The 18,099-nt window shown below is 54.6% G+C and overlaps 1 protein-coding gene across 1 annotated transcript in view; it reads right to left on the reverse strand.

Moving 5' to 3' along the window:
• The window catches only part of TEX264 (testis expressed 264, ER-phagy receptor), a 39,410-nt gene extending 22,215 nt beyond the window's left edge, over positions 1 to 17,195 (reverse strand). Inside the window, exons 1-4 of the mRNA XM_054640215.2 lie at positions 17,066 to 17,195; positions 16,025 to 16,092; positions 14,596 to 14,887; positions 9,059 to 9,280 (exon numbers count right to left, since the gene is read on the reverse strand). Of these exons, the coding sequence (XP_054496190.1) occupies positions 9,059 to 9,280; positions 14,596 to 14,874 (501 nt within the window). The 5' untranslated portion in view covers positions 14,875 to 14,887; positions 16,025 to 16,092; positions 17,066 to 17,195. The remainder of the gene's footprint in view (positions 1 to 9,058; positions 9,281 to 14,595; positions 14,888 to 16,024; positions 16,093 to 17,065) is intronic.
• Positions 17,196 to 18,099: the final 904 nt, after the last annotated feature.

Below are 18,099 nucleotides of genomic sequence, written 5' to 3' on the forward strand. Positions count from 1 at the left end.
CAGAGCTCTGTGTGTGTGTGTGTTGTGTATCTCCCTGTCAAACAGAGACCCTGAGGGATTTCCAGTGTGACCCTTTGCTTCAGAGCAAACAGCTGGGCTCTGCCACCTCACTGGTGCCCCAGCCTCTGGTGCAGCCCCAAAGCTGTGCCTTGCCTATGGCACACATGCTCTAGGCAGGAGGAGGAGGAGGAACTGATTTTGTTCTTTCATCCCTGTGATCCGATCACCACCCAACCTCGCGACTCATCCATCCATATTTTGACTCACTGCAGAAGGGAAATGTTTTCACTCTCCTGCCCTCCCCAAAGCAGGGCCTTTCCTACCGTTTTATACCTAACTAGAATTGAAAAAGTGCAAGTTAGTCATAGCACAATGGTCCCTTTTCTGGAGGTAAAAATGCCACTGCTTTCAAGTGTATTATCTGCCTGCTCCACAGGTTTCAAAGTGGGAGCTTCACAGCCAGGGAAACTGGGCCAACAGCATTTGTTGGAAAAGAGCAATATTTCTATGAAGCTGTTTCTCATTTGATCGGGTTCATTTTGCTATTTCTTAAGCCTGGCACAGCTGGCAAGGTCTGGCTCAGAGGACTATGGGGAAGAACCTGTCCAGACAAAACTCATTAGGACTGAGCTAAAATAATTGCAGAGAGGCAGATCAATCTCATCCTTGAATTAATTGACTAGCTGTCAAGAAGGGAAGACCCCAAGGTTCAGGACACTGTCGCTGCTGGAAAGAGCTGGACACGTCTCCAATGCCTGACAAAGAAAACCTTTTGAACCGATTGCATCCTCTGGGATTCTCTATAAATACATCTGGGGAGAGCATACGTACAGATCAAGTCGATAAAGAGATCTGACAGAAAAGCACTGTAGTGTTTTACTCTCCCTCCTTGCCCAAGGCAAACCATTTCAGTTCTTCCTCTTCCTTGGACAGCCGTATGAAATATCCCCGGCTTCTCCCGTGATCATTAATCCTCGCTGCAAAGAAGAAGGGGAAGCAAATCTTTTGTCTAAGAAGATTCATCTCTGTGAGAATTTTGCAAGGTTGAGCAAGTCATTACAAGGCTGCTCTCCCAACTTTCCAAAGCAGCAGCTTGGGAAGGTGAGGTGGGTTCCTACTCCCTCCTGGGACCAAAATGCCTCCAAACAGGACCACTGAGTGACAGCCAACAGGGGTCAGGCCTTTGGCCATCAGGGATGCCCACACAGTTTGGCATGCATGGGAGGGCAGGCACTTGAAGTTCACTCTTCTTCCAGGAGCTGCCTTTGGAAATGTTCCTGAAAAATGAGCTGGGACAGCAATAGGGTCAAAATGCTGGATGTCACAGGAAAGTTCCCACTGTAGCAGAGATCTGGGGCTGATCTGCCAGTTGGAAAAGCCTCCACAGGAATGTGGTGGAGGCCCCATAGCCAGAGGCTTTCAAGATGCAATTGTGTGCTACATAACCACACTCTCTTTCTCATAAAAGGCTGTACCAGACTCTCTTTGTATGCCCCTTCCAACCTGGTCTGTTCCCATTTTGTGATCAATTAGAACTGGGAGGCCATAGTGGCAGGAGCCTGCATCCCACACCAGCTGCTTCCCTAGAATCAGGACTCCCCTGCCTGCTGCTAGAGCAGGCTCTTGCACAGAGTCAACAAAAAGCTGAGGAAAACCTGGGTGATTTCACACATGTCACAAGCTGCAGAGGCAGGGAAGGAGTCTTTTTAACTACCAAAACTCAAAGCTGGTCAGCAAACCTTTCCTGCTCAAAGCAGCAATACTGTCAGAGCTGCAGTTTGCACCTGCTCCCGTGCAAGAGCCAAACAGCAGAGCTGAAGCAGAAGCTGCACAGTTTGCTTGCAGGAGGAAAAATGTGTGCAGGCACAGGCAGCAGAAATGGCACCAGCACAGGCTGGGAAACCAGCACACACTGACTGGTGCACACCGACGTGCCTGGCACAGGCAGCACTGAACATAAAGCATGGTCAGTGGTAATTCACAGCCTGCCTGCAAGGACCAGGGAGAAGGTGACAGCAGATGAGTAGTGGCCTGGGGCTGCCACATTCCTCTGGGGAAGGGACAGTGGGGCTGCCTGCTGCGAGTGGCAGGAGCCGTGACGCAGAGCCCCGGTCCCCATATGTTCCATTAGCCGCGCAGGAGGAGCGCAGTCCCTGCAGACACAGGTTAAACAGACCTGCCCCAAAGGCCCCACAGCACTGCAGAAGCCTGCCCACCAAAGCCCCTTCACCTGGCTCAGCCCCCAGCCTGACCTCGTGGGCATCCTGCCCTCCCCTGCCCGCTCCACACTGAGGGCGAGGTCGCTCATGCTCACGGGACAGAAACATCTTTGGGTGGTTTTGTCGCTAAAAATATTTAATAACTGAAAGTCGCTGCGAGCGTGAGAACTGATGTGATGTGACATCCAGCTGGGGGGTGCCAACCAGCAGTAAGCAGGCAGCCTTGCTGCAGAGAGCCCACTGAAAACCAGCTGTCAGTGCAGGTCAGCGAGAGATGAACGTGCCCACAAAGGCACAGACACCCCGGGGTCCCTCTCTGCTCCCTGCCGTTGCATGTCACCTTTGGGACAGGCTGGAGCATCACAGTGCCCACCCCTCGCCTGCTCCTCCTGCCCTGCCTGTGATCCAGAGCTTCACTGGCTCCTGGCAGAGAGCACACACCAGCCAAGGGTGTTCTCCAGCACTGCACAAGCCACTCTGGTCCTTGTCCTCAACATCAACCAGGCTGGTGGACAACCAAGAATGGTCCATGAATAGTGCACAAGCCACATGTGACATGACCTACAGCCCAGCTTGGGACCATGCAAGGGCTCCCAACACACTTCCCCTGGAGCCTGTATCCTCACTCCAAATATATGACAGCCCACAGCCAAGCAGCCTGTCACACTGTCAGCTCTGGTCTCGTCCCTGACATCAACAGAAGATGGACACATCAAATCCTCTATGACTCTCTAGGATTTTTTCCCCCGTTATTATTTGATGTGTGAGGATCACTTCCCAGCAGTCTCAGGTAATCTCCTGACTTCCTGGGAACCCTGAAGACCCACACCCATGAGCACATGGGCTTAAACTGAGGGTCATCCCACCCAGCCAGGCAGCTGAGCCACCACCCCTAACCCCAGCACCTTCTTTAAGCAAATCGACTCCCAGAGTCACACTGGGGCATGGGAAAAAGGCAGGAGAAGGATCCAGGGCTCCATTTCCCAGAAAGCCACTGGCATATTCTGCAGGGTAACCCATTGATGCAAAGAGGAAGAAGAACATCAACTGGATGAGTCTTGCCAGACCCGCATGATGAGACACTGAGGGCAGCAAATCCCCAGGTTATAAGTTTTGGATAAAGGTATCCTGCTCCTCCTTCTCTCTAGAGAGATGGATATATGGCTTTGAGTGGCCCTGGCTCAGCAAGGGCTCCACCTTGGGCAGTAGTCTTCAGCCTCTGGTCCCCAGGGCTTGCAGGAGAGCCAAGGAGCTCACGAGGACAAATGAAGCTGTGGTCCAAGAACACAGGACTGAGCATCTGTTAGTAATTCCTGGGTCTCTGGAGGAAAATTCAGGCAGCAGTTGATTGGCTGAAGCTGCCACTGTGATCAGCTCTCACGCACGTGCAGACTGAAGCCTGAGCTGCTCACACACGACAAGCTGGCATTTAAAAATGCTTCATGCACAGAGCCCGGAATAAATAAACTAAATCATCCAGGAGAAAGAATTTAAGTGGAAAAACATCCCAATAATTGAGCCCTTTTTGTAAATGTTTCATCATCTCCCAACCCCCAATCCCAGCCTCCCAACACAGCCAAGCAAAAGGATGGCCTTTAAAGCACAGACCACCTGGGATGGGAACACAGCTCCACAGACCTTCATTTAAAACTGCTGGGAGAAAAGGATTTTCAACAGATCTGAGCAAAGGCAGCAGGCTCAGCAGCGTGGTCAGATGAGCCAGAGGGGAAAGATGAGGTGCAGCCTCACAAGGGTGGTGAGGCTCAGCTGCTATAAAGGATCATTTAGGCTCCCAGCTCCCCCCAGCCAGAAGTATCCATGTTCTGGAGCTGTTTGGGGCACTAGGTAGGGGAGAAGTGTCTGAAGGATGGCACAGATCCTGGATAGGTCAGCCAGGGGAAACCTCAGCAGCACCAGTGAGAAGGGAGGAGTGTTCACTGGGTATTTCTGCACTGAAATTAGGACAAAGTCAGACAACATGGGCAGAGGATGCGGGTGAAATGTTTGTTCTTCCATGACAAGATAAAACACATGGCTCGCAGGCCCAGATAACACACATTTCAACATGCTGAACTCCCTGCTGACAAGCTGTCCACATGTCAAAGGGTGATCTCTGGCCAGCTGGAGATGCTAAAAAGTCCCAGGAGAGACAGCAGCCTGTACCTGCCAACATTCAATGGGTAAATAACTGACTTGAACAAGCACAGACTGCCCAGGCAAAGTCAGCCAAGACAAAATACACGGATGGCTGCAACTGGGCCAGATCACCAGGAAGCAAAGGAGATCAGCATAATTAATGCCAACCAACACTCGTTTACAGCTGTCACATCCTGTTGGCAAACAGGATTTGTTTTAGTGGGGAGGGCGGGCTTGACTGATAAACAAACCAGCACTTGTGCCATTCAATCCAGCTCAGAGGAGATGCAGGACTTGGCATCGTTTCCCATCTTTAACTGAGGAACCACAACTCCATCAAAGGGCAGAGGCACGTGTCTGAAGTTGCTGTTAGCTGGCTCAGATCAAACCCAGGACTGGGGGTCTGTGGCAGGGGACAAGGTCTCCACCAGGGATTCATGTGCTACAACAATATGACCATTACTAAAATAAAGCATCTGTTTGAGCTACTGACAAGTCACAGAACTTTCTAAGCTGAAAATAGGTCCAAAAGAGAAACCAGAAATTAAGGTCAGAAAATATGGAAAACATTGGAAAATGTGGGAACTTTAACAGGTTTTTGTATTTAGCTTAGCAAAGAGAGAGGCAAGAGGTGACCACATCCTAAACTGCCATAGCTGACAAGGGGAGAAAAGCTTGCTCCAAGCTGATGGTCCAAGGAATAACACATTTCCCTGGCCGTAAACAGGAACAAGCCACATCTTTCCAGCACCTTGTGGAGCTCGTTTTATGGGGAGCTGAGGTGTGGAGGAACACGACAGCCTCTGTCAGGCAGGAGCCAACCTGACAGTTCCCAAATATTTCCTGGCATCACAGAGTCCATGCCAGCCATTCTTGCCTGAGATCTGCATTGTAAAGGAGTGATTCACAAGCCCATGGAAGTGGGAAACTTGTGATTACAGAGACCAGGGGAAGGAAAAAAGCTGAGAGTTTAGGTGAAGTTGGAAGATACCTTTACAAGACCATCTAAAAAGATAAAACCCCAGTTTTCCAAGTCAGCCAGAGTCAGAGCTTGAGGTCAGTCAGCTGGTGCTCTGGAGGGTGCAAGGCAGTCAGGATGATATTGGCATCCACTTCCACATCTGTCTTGGCTGAAGACCACAAAACTGACCCAAAAAAATCACAAAAAGAGGCCATGTTGAAGCAGGCACTTCTAGGGCTGTAGTAGGAGACACCTGCCAGCTCTGCCTTGGATGCAATTAGCCACCTCTCTATGCCAGAGGAGACCAACAGCCAGAGGTCCAAGCCCACCCACCTGGCAGTGCCCACTAGGTGCCAGAATGGATGCAGAGAAATGCAGGGACAGACACACAGCCCACCACAGAGAGCTCATTATACCTAAAGCAGAAGAAACACTCCTTGAAATGGCAGGAGGTTACAGGGGAATAACCTGCTCCCAGAGCTGTCAGAAAGGGTCCCCACCAGAGAAGAGCTTTCTCCCTTGCTCCCAGGAGCTGGGAGTGCCTGGTCTGACAGGCAGCTGTGTTGTGGCACATCCCAGGAAAGCAGGGCATACCTGCCTGGAGGCAGAGAGAAGCAACATCAGAGGTTATTAGGGAGGAAATGCTTTTAAGGGACACTAAATAACCCCAGCCTATGCCTTAAATAACCCATGTTCAGAATAATGAGCCAGCAGCCCCTCCTGGGCTCCTCAGAAGGCAATTCTAGCCAGTAAGTCACTGCCATTCCAGGGGAAGGATGTCCTCTTACCTGCCAAGGATGGCTGCAGCCATTTCCCCACAGCTCCCAAAAGCCAGGCCCGCACCAAAAGTCTCACAGAAATGCCAGCTCCTGTGCTCACAAAAGCCAAGGGGACAGAGATGCATGCTGCAAGGACAGTCTGGACATGAGACCTCCTGCTCCATGCCAGCTCATCTCCCTTCCACCCTTAATGAAAGGAGACTATCACCCTAATGCTCTTTTTAAATTCTTGTTATAAATTTGTTTTTAACTTTTCCTGTCCCTCCAAAGCCACAGCAGAGTGGGAAACACAAAGTTCAGACTGCCAAAAGCCAGCACCACTGCACCCCCACTGCTGGGGAAACGTGAGCCACAAACATTCCTGGTAACTGCTGCACAGCACCAGCAAGCCCAGAGGGAGCCACAGGTCTCATCCACCAGCCTTTGGGACTAGATGTCCCCAAGTTAACCCCAGGGGATGCCAGGGAAGGCTGGGGAGTGCCATCTGTGGTAAGGTTTCTTTCAACTCTGGCCCAGACTTCCCCCCCAGCTCTCGCTGCCCTGTTCCCTCAGCTGGACCCCAAACCCTCAGCTCCTTTGCCCAACATAACCCCCTCCAGTCCCCTTCTCCTCCCATTCTTCTTCTCTGTTTTTCAGCATCTCCAAAGCTTTCTCCACCCTCCCTCCCCACCTTGCAACTTTCTTCCTGCCTCCTTCAGCTCCCTCTCCATCCCCAGCTCTCCCACACCTTCTTTCTAGGACTAGGCAGCCATGTCATCCTCCCTCCACTTCAGCTAATTCCCTCTCTCCATGGGAGCCAGCATTTATCCCTGCCATTGAGTCTCCTTTCATGCCTCATGGCTTTTGCCTTCCGACCTCCTGAGATGGGAGAGCTGTGAGGGACCTGCTCTTGGCAGGCCTGACCCCCAGCTCTCATTAACAGCACCTTTCCCAAAGCAGGCACACAGGAAATAAATAAATAAATAAATAAAGCAAATCTGTCTCGCTGCTCTCTCGGGTTGCTTAAGGGAGTTGGGCTCCGGGGGTGGGATGAAGGATGCTATTTGGAGAAGCTGTCTCCATGGCAACCCCCATTCCCACCACCGAGCGGGCACAGGTCACCTGTTTCCATGAAAGTTTCCCCCTTCCCTCCCCATCCCTCTATCCCAGGAAGTGCCAGCACAGCCCCAGGGGTGCAGAGAGTCCAGGCTGAGGGAGAAGCAGCAAAGACACAGAAGCAGCAGGGATGCTGCTGGCACGGCTGCAAATGACCTCCTGAGTGCCCTGTGCCACACTGGAGAAAGGCAGGGCATCCCCAGGGTGCAGTGTGCAGGGAGCAGCAGCACCCACTCCCCTCTGCCCCTCCCAGCATGGCAAATCCACCCTCCCCCTGCCTGTGTCCCCACAGTCAGTGCCAGACGGGCAGGGGGCTGATCCTGAGTCCTGAACCCATTGTGCTGCAGGACATTCAGACAGACACAGGCACCCTGACCCCTGTGCTGCTGGGACCGGGGCAAGATCAAAATGTGTCCCCTCCCTCTGCAAGTGCCTGTGGGTGTCTGTTTCCCTATGATTTCAGTTATTGTAAATGGAAATGGACTGCTCCCATGACACACTCCCAGGTGCTCCCAGAGCAGCCCGTGGTTCCCTTTTGAGCTCCAGCAGCTCCATTTTCCATGTGACAGATGTGCTGCTGGGCCCTCTCCCCAGCTCAGGCAGCCTCAGCCCGGTGTCTCCGAGCACTCCCGCGGCCAAGCTGCCGCTGCCGCCCGCTCAGCCCCCTCCATGCACGCCCGCCACAGGGCTGGCAGCACTGCCTGGTGCCCCCACAGAGAAACGGGCACAACTCCAGCAGGAGACACAGGATGGAGCCAGAGGATCAGAACAGGGGACTGGTTCTGCTTTCCACAATGGGGGCAAGCAGCAGTGCTGGTGTCACCTACTGCCAGCACTAATGCACGCTCCCCCAGTAGCAGCGGGCAGCTCTCTGCAGCTGGGGTGGACAAGAGGGTCGGCAAAGAGCCCCCAGCTGAAGTTCCAGGATTGGCACCCAGGCAGCCATGCTGCAGCACAGCGCAGGCTGGAGGGATTCACACGGTTCCCCCACAAGGCTGGGAGTTTCGCCAGGAAAAGCAAGTTTATAAATAGTGTGTTTCAACACGAACAAACCAAAGCGTCAGAACTCGACAGTCAGATAAGCCAAGGGCTGAGCATGGCCCCTCCACAGCATCCTCCCCCACTGGGAAGGACAGTCCCTTCCCTCCATCATCCAGCTAGCCAGGACCTTCCTTGCTCTCTGGAAAGCCTGCATCTGGAGGTGTCTGTGACAGATGTGCTGCTTGGGAACACCCTTGCCACAGCTGCTCTGGCAGCCAGAGCAAAGCAGCAGAGCTGGCTTCAATAGGACCACAAGCAGCAGGGATGGCCACTCGGGGCAAGGGCGAACACAGCCCACAGCAGCCAGTTGCCCAGCCAGGGCCAAGACCCACAAATTTCAATGTATTGCTTTAAAGAAAGTTTTCATAAGCCTGCAGGCCAGAAAGTTCCTAACTTCTCTTCCTGTTCCTGAAGAAGACAAGCTGCCCCACTGGTGAGGCTGGCACTCAAAACAGAAGTTCCATAGCACGAAGCATTACACCGAAGGGCACATACCTGCCAGATCCTAACAACAAGAAAGAAACTCAAGGGGAAAGTCAGCTTTTATCTCTGCGTTAAGGAGAAAAACAGCAAGTTATTAGACAAGAACTTGTTTCTCATAAACACAAAACATCAGAAAAGACACCCCTGTGCCTACCAAGTGAATGGAAGGACATCCCTGCTGGGGAACTACCTGCCAGACTGCAAAAGGAGGAGATCTTGATGGTAGTGCCCAAGGGAAAATATCAAGACATGGCACGTCAGAGCAGCCCCATCAGCTGTCAGGAAGAGAAGCCTCTGACAGCCCACTGAACACAGGCAACGCTCCTCACGCCACACTCACTTACCTTGATGTAAGTGTCAAGGGCTGGGTGGACACGGTTGACTGCCAGATGGATGGACAACGGTGTAGTGAAGGGGAAGGTCGCCATGACCACGTGGCTGGGAGCAGGGAAGCTGAAGATCTTGAAGCCATACTTCTGGAACCGTTTGATCTGCTCCTCCGACGGCTTCGCGTCTCCCTCGCTCAGGATGCGGCCTATGGCGAAGCGGCACTTCTCTGGAGACACCTGATGGAAGGGGACAGACAGACAGCGTCAGAAGAAGACAGAGGCTTGGAACTGGCCAAAACCTCAGCTTGCTGAGGTTGGAGGCAGGAGATTACCATAAACCAGTAAAAGCAATGGCCCAGTATGATCAGGCATACCAAAGCAGGTGCCCGGTCCTAACCCAGGCTGATCCAGGCCTAAATCATCTACACTCCTTCCAGCCTAAATGCACAGCCCAGTGGGGAAGGTGCTGCTCCTCTCCTTGGAGGGCAGAGAGACTTGCAGCAGAGAAGAGCTAAACCCCACCAAGATGCTCACTCAAACCTGTCCCAGGTGACAGTCCCTGCAGGAGTGTCTCTCCTGATCCCACATCAGACACCTTCCTATCAACAACTTGTCACAGCCATCCCCTTCTGCAGGACACCCCTGCAGCTCAGGGAGGGGGCTTAGAGATGTGATCCCAGCTTGCCTGGTTTGCCTCCACCCCACTCCTGAGGAAGTCCCCTGCAGCCATGTGCACATGCCACCAACCACCATGGGCCACTGGCACTAAGCTGGAGAGAAATCCAGAGGCTCCCAGGTCCTTCTAAGGTAGGCACACCCAGTATGGCAGTTTTGGGGTGGGGAAACTGAGGCAGGTAAGACCTGCATGCAGTCACCCAACTGTTTGCAATAACACAAAGAGAAATATATTCACTTCTATCCTGAACCCCAACAACAGAGGAAACCTAGAGCATGCTCTCTTTACAGATTTGAGGATGCCTCCCATTATGACAGGGGGTGCAGCCCAGCAATGGGGGTGCTCAAAGCCCTGCCACCAGCACAGGACTCCACCATCTCTACACTAAAGCTGATGACCCATAGGACTCCCACCATCTCTACACTAAAGCTGACCCAGGCCACAACTTTCATTTCTAGTTTTCAACAGAATCCCACAACTTGAGTTCAAGCTTACCCACAGCCCTGGGCAGGAATGTGGGAGGGGGCTGGACAACATAGCCACTTTTCCTGATATAACCTAGGGGCACAAAGGTGTAACAAAACTCTCACAGGGACGATGTGAAGCAGACAGAGAATGCACCAAGGCCAGCGTTTTACAGGTTCCCATCCCCATGCAACACCACAAGGGGATCTGTGCTCCCTGATCTCATCCCTAACTCTGCTGTACTAAAGCCCACCAAAGCTTCCTCCCGCAGTGTAATCACCCTCTCTTCACTCCCTGCCCTGCCTTTCCCTTAAACACCTTCTGATGTTGCAGGGCAGGACCATTCCAGAGAGGGAACACGAGCAGATGTAAGTGGAAGGAGGACAGCAGCCTGTGGAGCAGCATCCACCAGGCTGGGGACAGTCTCACGGCTCGCTCTTGCCCTCCTGTGCTGCAAGAGGGAGCTGCAGACAGGGCTGTGCCCAGCATCCATCACTGCTCCGGGCACGAAAGGAGAAGCAGATCCACCCCAAAGACAGCAAGAGGCAGCCATAAATGGCATCCCTGGGAAAAGAGCCAGATGAAACAAGGAGATATGGAAATCTAGATTAAATTCCTTTAAACATTCAATCTCCATTTATGTCCTGAGCAAAGACAGCTCAATCCCAGCCCTGGAGCAACTGTCAGAGGGACCAGAGCTGCTGGAGTGGGCAGCAATGCTGGGCTAGGCATGTTTGCTTCCTCCCTCCTCCTTTTACCTTTCTTTTTCACAGCATGTAGCTCCACAGACATCTTTCCAACGGTAGCAGCAAGGCAGATTTGCCTTCTTGGAATGGAACAGGAAGGAAAGGAAAAGGGAAAGGGAAAAGGGGAAAAGGAAAAAGGCTCCATTTGAAACCAGCCTTTCCCTAACAGATTTGTCTATTCCAGTAGACAGGTGCTGATCAAAGCTTCTGGTCCCCCAAGCATCCTGACAGAGGAGTTCTGGAAATTATTGCTTAACCTATCCATCAGCTTTGCCAGTTGGAACAAAGCCTGTTTCTGCATTCACAGAGCATTTTGGTCTTATCCATCCAACATTTGGGCACGGGCTTGTGGCTGAGCACATGGACTGCAGGAAAAGTCCCTGGCATGTGCCCACAGCTATATGTGAGCAGGAGCTTGGCTGGAGCTGAGCACAAACCCACCCGCCACATCCACTCCTTGCTGAGGAGTTATTTTTGCTCCTGACAGAGGTGGGAAAAGGAGGGAGAAGTCCTCTGGGCTGCTAAATATTAAATAAAAAGGAAAAAAAAAAAAGAAAATTAAATTAATATTAATCTCGTCCATTAAAACACATAAAACATGGCTGGCAGGGTTTTGGCAGCACTCAGGGAGCATCCTTGTGTGAATGTTGGGAGAGCCAGGAGTCAGCAGGGAGCCCCAGGGATGCTGGTGGCAGTGGCTGCCCTGAGGACTGGCATGACCCTGAGGCAGCCCACATGCTCCAGGCCATGGGGCTCCCCCCAGCCAAGAGCAGCATACTGCTGCTGCTCTCCAGCTCAGCATTCCCATCCTTTCTCCTAGCCAGAGCTTCCTTTGACCATGAGCCCACCAGCACAGTAATTGCCACATGGCACTTGGGGGCCACCAGCCCCTTCCTGTCCCAGTGTTGGGGGCATCAAACCCCCAGGAGCCATGGCTGGGGTGGATGTCTGGCCAGAGCCCTCCAGTGCTCCACCCCCAACACCACAGGACGCAGGACTCAGCCAGCACCTTCTGCTGCCTGATGACAAAGGTCTATTTTTAGAGACAAGTCAACATCCGTGGCAAGTGGCCAGCTCTGGGCGGGCCAGCTCTGCCAGAGGGTGCTTCACCGAGGTCAGCAGAGCACTGAGAATGAGGAGGAAATCATCTCTTCCTCCCAGGGGAAAGGCAGCCTGGGTGAGCAATCCCACCCTGTGGAACCTCTGGGAATGAGGAGCCAGCAGTGCTCAGCATCTCCCAAGCCATGGTGGCTCAGTGGATACGAGCACCCAGGGAGCCCCACGGGACACTGGGGTGTCTGCACCTGAGCCAGCACATCAGGTACAAGCACTGCAGTATCCAGCCAAGAGACCAAGCCACAGCTGGCCCTTTCTTCACCTGCCCAGAGGCAAGAGAACCATCTGCCCAATCTCACTCCCAGCACCCTGCCTGGCCTGACCTGCCTGTGGGTGAGATGTGGATCTCTGTGGGGAGCCAAAGATCAGCATGTCGAAGGTCCCACCAGCACCCCAGCTGCTCCAGCAGACCAGAGCTGACACTGTGCCTGTGGATGGCAGACAAGGCTCCTGTCACTATGCAGAGCTGCAGGCACTGCAGCTATACCCTGCACAGCTCCCCTGTGCCCCAGCCACCACAGTGGCTACAGGGACAGGAGGCTCAGGCCAGTGTCACCTGCTCAGTGTCATGAGCAAAGGCAGCTGGTACAGAGAAGGGCAAGGTCCGTGGGGCTGCCTGCCAAGCCTTGGAGGGCAGGTTAGACTCTTGCACAAGGAGGAACAGTTGGCTTCCAAAACCCTGGATGGCCACCAGAGACAAGGCCTGCAGCCCCACTGCCTTCTGCAGCCACAGGGTGAAGGCAGAGATGCAGCAGGTGCAGGAAGAGGAGAAAAAAAGACAAGACCTGGAAGGGGAGGCAGTTTGACTGTGTATTGACAGCCCAAATTTTCAGGGTCAGGTCAGAGTCACTCCTTCCTAGCCTCACCTGGTGCTACCAGGGAAAGAAAGCATTCACTGTGCCAGCCAGGGCAGGAGTTAGCACAAATATCCTTATCAGTATCCATGAGCCAGTACAGTACAGGCTTTTACTAGCCCAGGCTTTAGCAAACAAAGAGCCAAGGCCCTTGATACAATGTCAGCTGAAAGGCTGCAAGGCAACCACAGGCATGTGCACATCACATCCCTGGAGCAGGACAGCACTGGGAATGGACACTGAGCCCTTCCCACAGCACTGACTGCCTGCTCTGTGCCCAGAGACCACGGCAGAACAAGCAGCACCATCAGGATTCTCAGCTCCAGGTGAGACCCTCAACACAAGGACACAAATTAGTGGCAATGAAATGGCCACTCTGACCACATGGGCACCATGGCTCTAGCTCCAAACATGACACTTCCTCCAGACAACAGTGTCCAAGCATGCCTAGTCAAACCCTGCCTCTGCCCAGCTCATCCTAAAGAGAGAAGCCATCCCTGCCATCATCCTTCCCAGGCCAGGAAGATGCACCACAGTGTCTTCTCTGCCTCCCATGATCCAGGTAGGTAGAGACAAGTCAGGGCACCACAGGACACAAGGTGGCTGAACACAGCAGGCTCCTCTGTGCACAGCCAAGCTCAGTGCTTTCTCACCTCCAATATCTTCCTGTCACAGCTCACTCAGCACTATGTTTTCATGGACAAGTTCTTCCCTCAAAGCAGGTCCAGTCCTTGGGAGAACCATCTTGCAAGCAACAAAATAAGGTTTCTAAAACAGGACAGACACCCCCAGAGCAGAAGCACTGGGTGAGAGCTATCAGCCCAAGCCCTGTGCCCTGCACCAGCCCCCAAACATGAGCCCAAGCACACATGCACAGCTGCTGGCCACTCTTTTGTCCCTCCTCCCCACGGATTCCTCCAGGGTCACACAAGCTACTGCAGAATTACCAGGGAGCCAGGCTGTCTGCCCCAGACAAATGCCCACATGCCATTATTTGGAAACCCCCGAGTCATTCAGCATCAGCAGCCAGGTTCCACCCCCCCAGCAAGTTCTGATGCACTTTTGTTTGTTCCTTGTCTTTAACTGTTCCCATGGAGTACTGGGCTCTGGCTGGCAGCCACCAGGCAGTGTGCTTTCTGCTGACCTCTCAGCCCAGGAGCATCATGGAGCAACTGTTTCATCAGACAGGAGCCCTCAGCACGCAGCACCTGAGCTTTCAGTAAGAACTCTCAGGGGATGGAAGAACTACAGGGAAGCTCAGAAACACATGAGAACACTAGAAACAAGAGAAGGAGTATGGATGAGAACAGACCGAGCTTTTGAGAAGCGACCATCTGCTTTCAACCACAGAGCTGCAAGTCCAGAAGGAGCCTTGGCTGCACTTCCAAGGAACATGCCAAGGAATGCCTCACCTTGGGGTCGTGAACTCTGGTTTCTGTTCCATAACCAGCTCTGTTATCCTGCTGATACCCTGTTCAGCAGAGGCTATCAGAAGATACCAAGCTTTGCTCACCCAATGCCTTTCAATCAGGATTATGCAAATCCTGATGCAAATTTCAGGTGCTTTTCCCCACACAGGGTGCTCTGTAGATCTGGGAGACCTTGCGAACCCCAGTGCTCCCCTAAAGAGAATGAGCTGCACGTGCCTGAAACACACTTAGGGAGCATCCTGAGAGCGTGCTGGGCACACCTTACCGTGTGGGGGTTGTCATAGTAGACACCGATGGAGCAGAGCTTCGAGGAGATGCTGCAGCCGTCCGTGAAGAGCTGCCCGGACTCTCCATACGGGCCCACCCTGAACTTGTAGGCCAGAGTCATGCTGCCCACAGGGGGGGAGCCAGCACTCACAACCACCTCGGTGAAGAGCCCCGAGTAGACGACGAAGCCGAAGACGGTGAGCAGCAGCAGCACGACCAGCGCCGCGATCAGCCCCAGCAGCACCCAGTCGGTCATGATGGACACCTGGTGCACCATGGCTCCTCAGGCACTGGCAGCAAGAGCAGAGGAGAAAAAGAAGGGCAGTCAAGCTCCCACTTGGGCAAAGAATTGCTTTCTAAAATTATTTATTTGCAGCAAAATGCACTCTCTTGCAGTTGTTCTTATGTGTGAAGCTTAACAGAGTGGAAGTCCTCCAGAAGCCTCCTGTATATTAGTGGTACATTGCATCAGCCTGTTCCAATTGGTCACCAGGTAGAAATTATATTGCTTCAGTGCCACTTGGGAATGAGGTGGTTTGGAAGGGAAGACAGAGAGGCATCATCTCCAGCTCCTCAAAACTGTTCAAATCCAGTTTTGTATCCAGGAGAGACCAAAAAACCACCCTGGGAGCCTGCATCATGCAACAAATAACAAATACACAGCACCGGGTTAAGGATCAGGGAATCATAATAAAATAATTTATTATTTATGGGTATCAGGCCCACTCCAAGCAGGGCAGCCCCTTTGTCAATACATCCAGAAGCCCAGGCCTTCCTGCCATGATCCAAATGAGGACCACACCAGTTCAGATCCAGATTCAAGCACCCAGAGGAAGCTGAAAACACAGCTAGAAAAAGCATTTCCAACACAGGTACAATGAATTACTGGTATTCTTTTTAGATGGCTTTTTTTAAACTAAAAGAGCTTTTATAACTTCAACAAAGGCTTCCTGTTTTGTTTGGCATCTTTTCTCTTGTGCTGACTGTGGGACACAGCAGCCTGGTGAATGCCTCCTGCTTGTTTTCACCCACCAAGTGCAACCACTCTGGGGAGTTGCAATCCAAACCATTCCAGCAGAGTTGTTTGTGTTTTATACTCCCTTGAGACACAGCTCTGGTCACACAGGGAATGGTTGCAATGCTCCCCTGGGACTTTCACAGAAGGTAGGTTTGGAAGTGAGCGCTGAAGTAAACAATCCACCTTTACCTCTGTGTGTTATAAACACACTCAGTCCACAAAGTGTTGCTCACTGAGGCTGCTGCTTGTTCACTCAGCTTTACAAGAGAAAAGCCACATCCTGGTAGGAAGCGCGGGCGGCTCTGCTTTGGCCCAGCAAGCAGATACACGGCAAAACCAAAGCGTGCTGAGCCCAAACTGGGGCTGCGCTCCTGGGCCAGGCACCATCTCACACCATGACCCCACTCACCTGAAAAACCAGCTCAGCCCAGAAATGCTTCAAGACATCTGATCCACTGGGGTGCAGGATCTGTGGCGCTGCAGCAGGAAAAAATAAGGATCATTGCTTCCTCTCAAACTCAAATAAGGATCAAACTTCCTCTCAAACGGGACCAAAGGCAACACAGCTGTGGCAGTGCAGCCGAAAGGCGCCCGGTCACCTCGGACCTGCTGCCCGCAGGAGGGGTGTTCCGAGGACAACCTGCTCCTGCAGGACCTCGCAGGCCAAGGTTTCTTCCCAAAACTCTGCGGCTGAATGCACGGGCACCGAGAAACATGGAAACGGGAAAGGAAGGGTGAAAGAGGACGATGTCCTGCCTCGGTTGGGTGTCCCAGCCCGGCCGCCCCAGGGACACCTGAGCCGCGGCCGGAGCCGCTCCCGGGTGCCCTGGCAGCAGAGAGCTCCCGGAGGGATTCACCCGCTCCCGCAGTGCCTCCGCTCCTCCCGGTAACCAACACAGACCCGGCACTTCAATCACGGCCCGGTGATTCCCCCGAGCTGCCAGCCCCACGCCCAGCCCCAGGGCCCTGATGGCAGCCGCCCCAGAGGAGAGCAGGGTATTTTTGGCTGTTCTTCCCGGTTCCCGTGGCTCGTTCCCCGCCGGCACTGGCAGGCACTGCCGGTTCCCCCCAGCCCTCCTCACGGGCCGGGGATGTCACCTCCCCTTTCCGCCCGGGATGCCGACCCTCCCGGTGCCCGTGCCCGGCCGAGGGTGGGGGTCTGCCCGAGCGGCCCCGCAGTCCGGCCTGCCTGCCGGGAGCCTCGGCCCTGGGCCCCGCCTGCCCGCAGGCAGCGCCCCTCGCATCGGCACCGGTGCAGCCCCCGCCACGGGCGTGCCCACCGCCGGAGCGCTACGGGACCCGGCCGGCGCCCTCCGGCTCCAAGCAGGCCGCAGCCTGAGGGGACCGAACCGGATCGGCGCGGCGCTGCCCGCCGGGCCCCGCGGATCCCCGCAGAGCCGCCCCCGCCGCGGTGCCGGGCGGGGTCCCCGGGCACCCCTCGCGCTCTCACCGGGGCTCCCGGCGCGGCCGGCCCGGAGCGATCCCGGCGCCGCCCCGCCCCGCCGCCAGGGGGCGGCTGCGCGCCGGGCCTGGGGGCGGGGCCGGCGGGGTGGGTGGGGCGTAGGGCCGCGGTACCAGCTGGATGGGCGTGGTTTCCGGCGGGGGCGGGGCCTGGGCGGGGCAGCCCGAGGGTTTGCGCGCCCCGCGGGGAGTGCGCCCTCTGGCGGACGGGCGCCGGCACGGCCCGGCCTAAGGGGGGGTTCGATTCCCCCCGAGGCTCCTCACAGCTCCCGGCTGCTCCCCGAGCCTTCCAGCGCCTCCCCGGCTGCCCAGCCCTGCAGCCCGGGACCCCCTCCCTGCGCCGAGCAGGAGGGCTGTGGATGGAGGGCTCTCCTCTCCCCTCCCCTCCGAGCCCTGCGCCCTGCAGGGCACTGCTGATCGCCAGCCAGCGCCGTGTCCTACAGCCTGCCGGGGCTGAGGCAGGTCCCTGCCGGCTGAGCCGCGCCTCAGGCTCCCCCCGGCCTGGTGAGGAGCCCCCGGTGAATGGGCCCTTCCTTCCTTCCCTCGGGCGCTGGGCGAGCAGGTGCCCTGAGCCTGCAGCCGAGTCACGGCCCTGAGCACACGGCCTGGCCTGGCCGGTCCGGGCAGAGCTGCTCTGCTGCACCCAAACCCTTCCCAAGAAACCCAGAGAGGGTTTGCAACAGCTGCTCGCAGGTTCCATCGCTGGGGCTGTTGCAACCTGGCAGAAACATCTTGGCTTCTGCCTGTGCTTGGGTTTTCCCACTGCCCAGCTGAGAGGAAAATCTGCCAGGTGTCTCAGACAGCACTGCCCAACAAGGAGAGCACCAGGAGGGCTGAGGAGCAACCTTCACACCTCTACACCTCTCTGTACTGTCTTCAGCCTCTTCAACCCTCCTAGCAGGGAAACTTTGCTCTACCTTGGTCCATGAGCCACCTCCAGATGCAGCAACAGGAGCAGTGGAGTTTGCTGTGGCCTCTCCTGATGTGGTTTCACATCCATTTCCCTGCATTCCAACCCCCCTC

The sequence above is a fragment of the Agelaius phoeniceus genome, chromosome 11, assembly GCF_051311805.1.
Source record: "Agelaius phoeniceus isolate bAgePho1 chromosome 11, bAgePho1.hap1, whole genome shotgun sequence".
NCBI lineage: Eukaryota > Metazoa > Chordata > Aves > Passeriformes > Icteridae > Agelaius > Agelaius phoeniceus.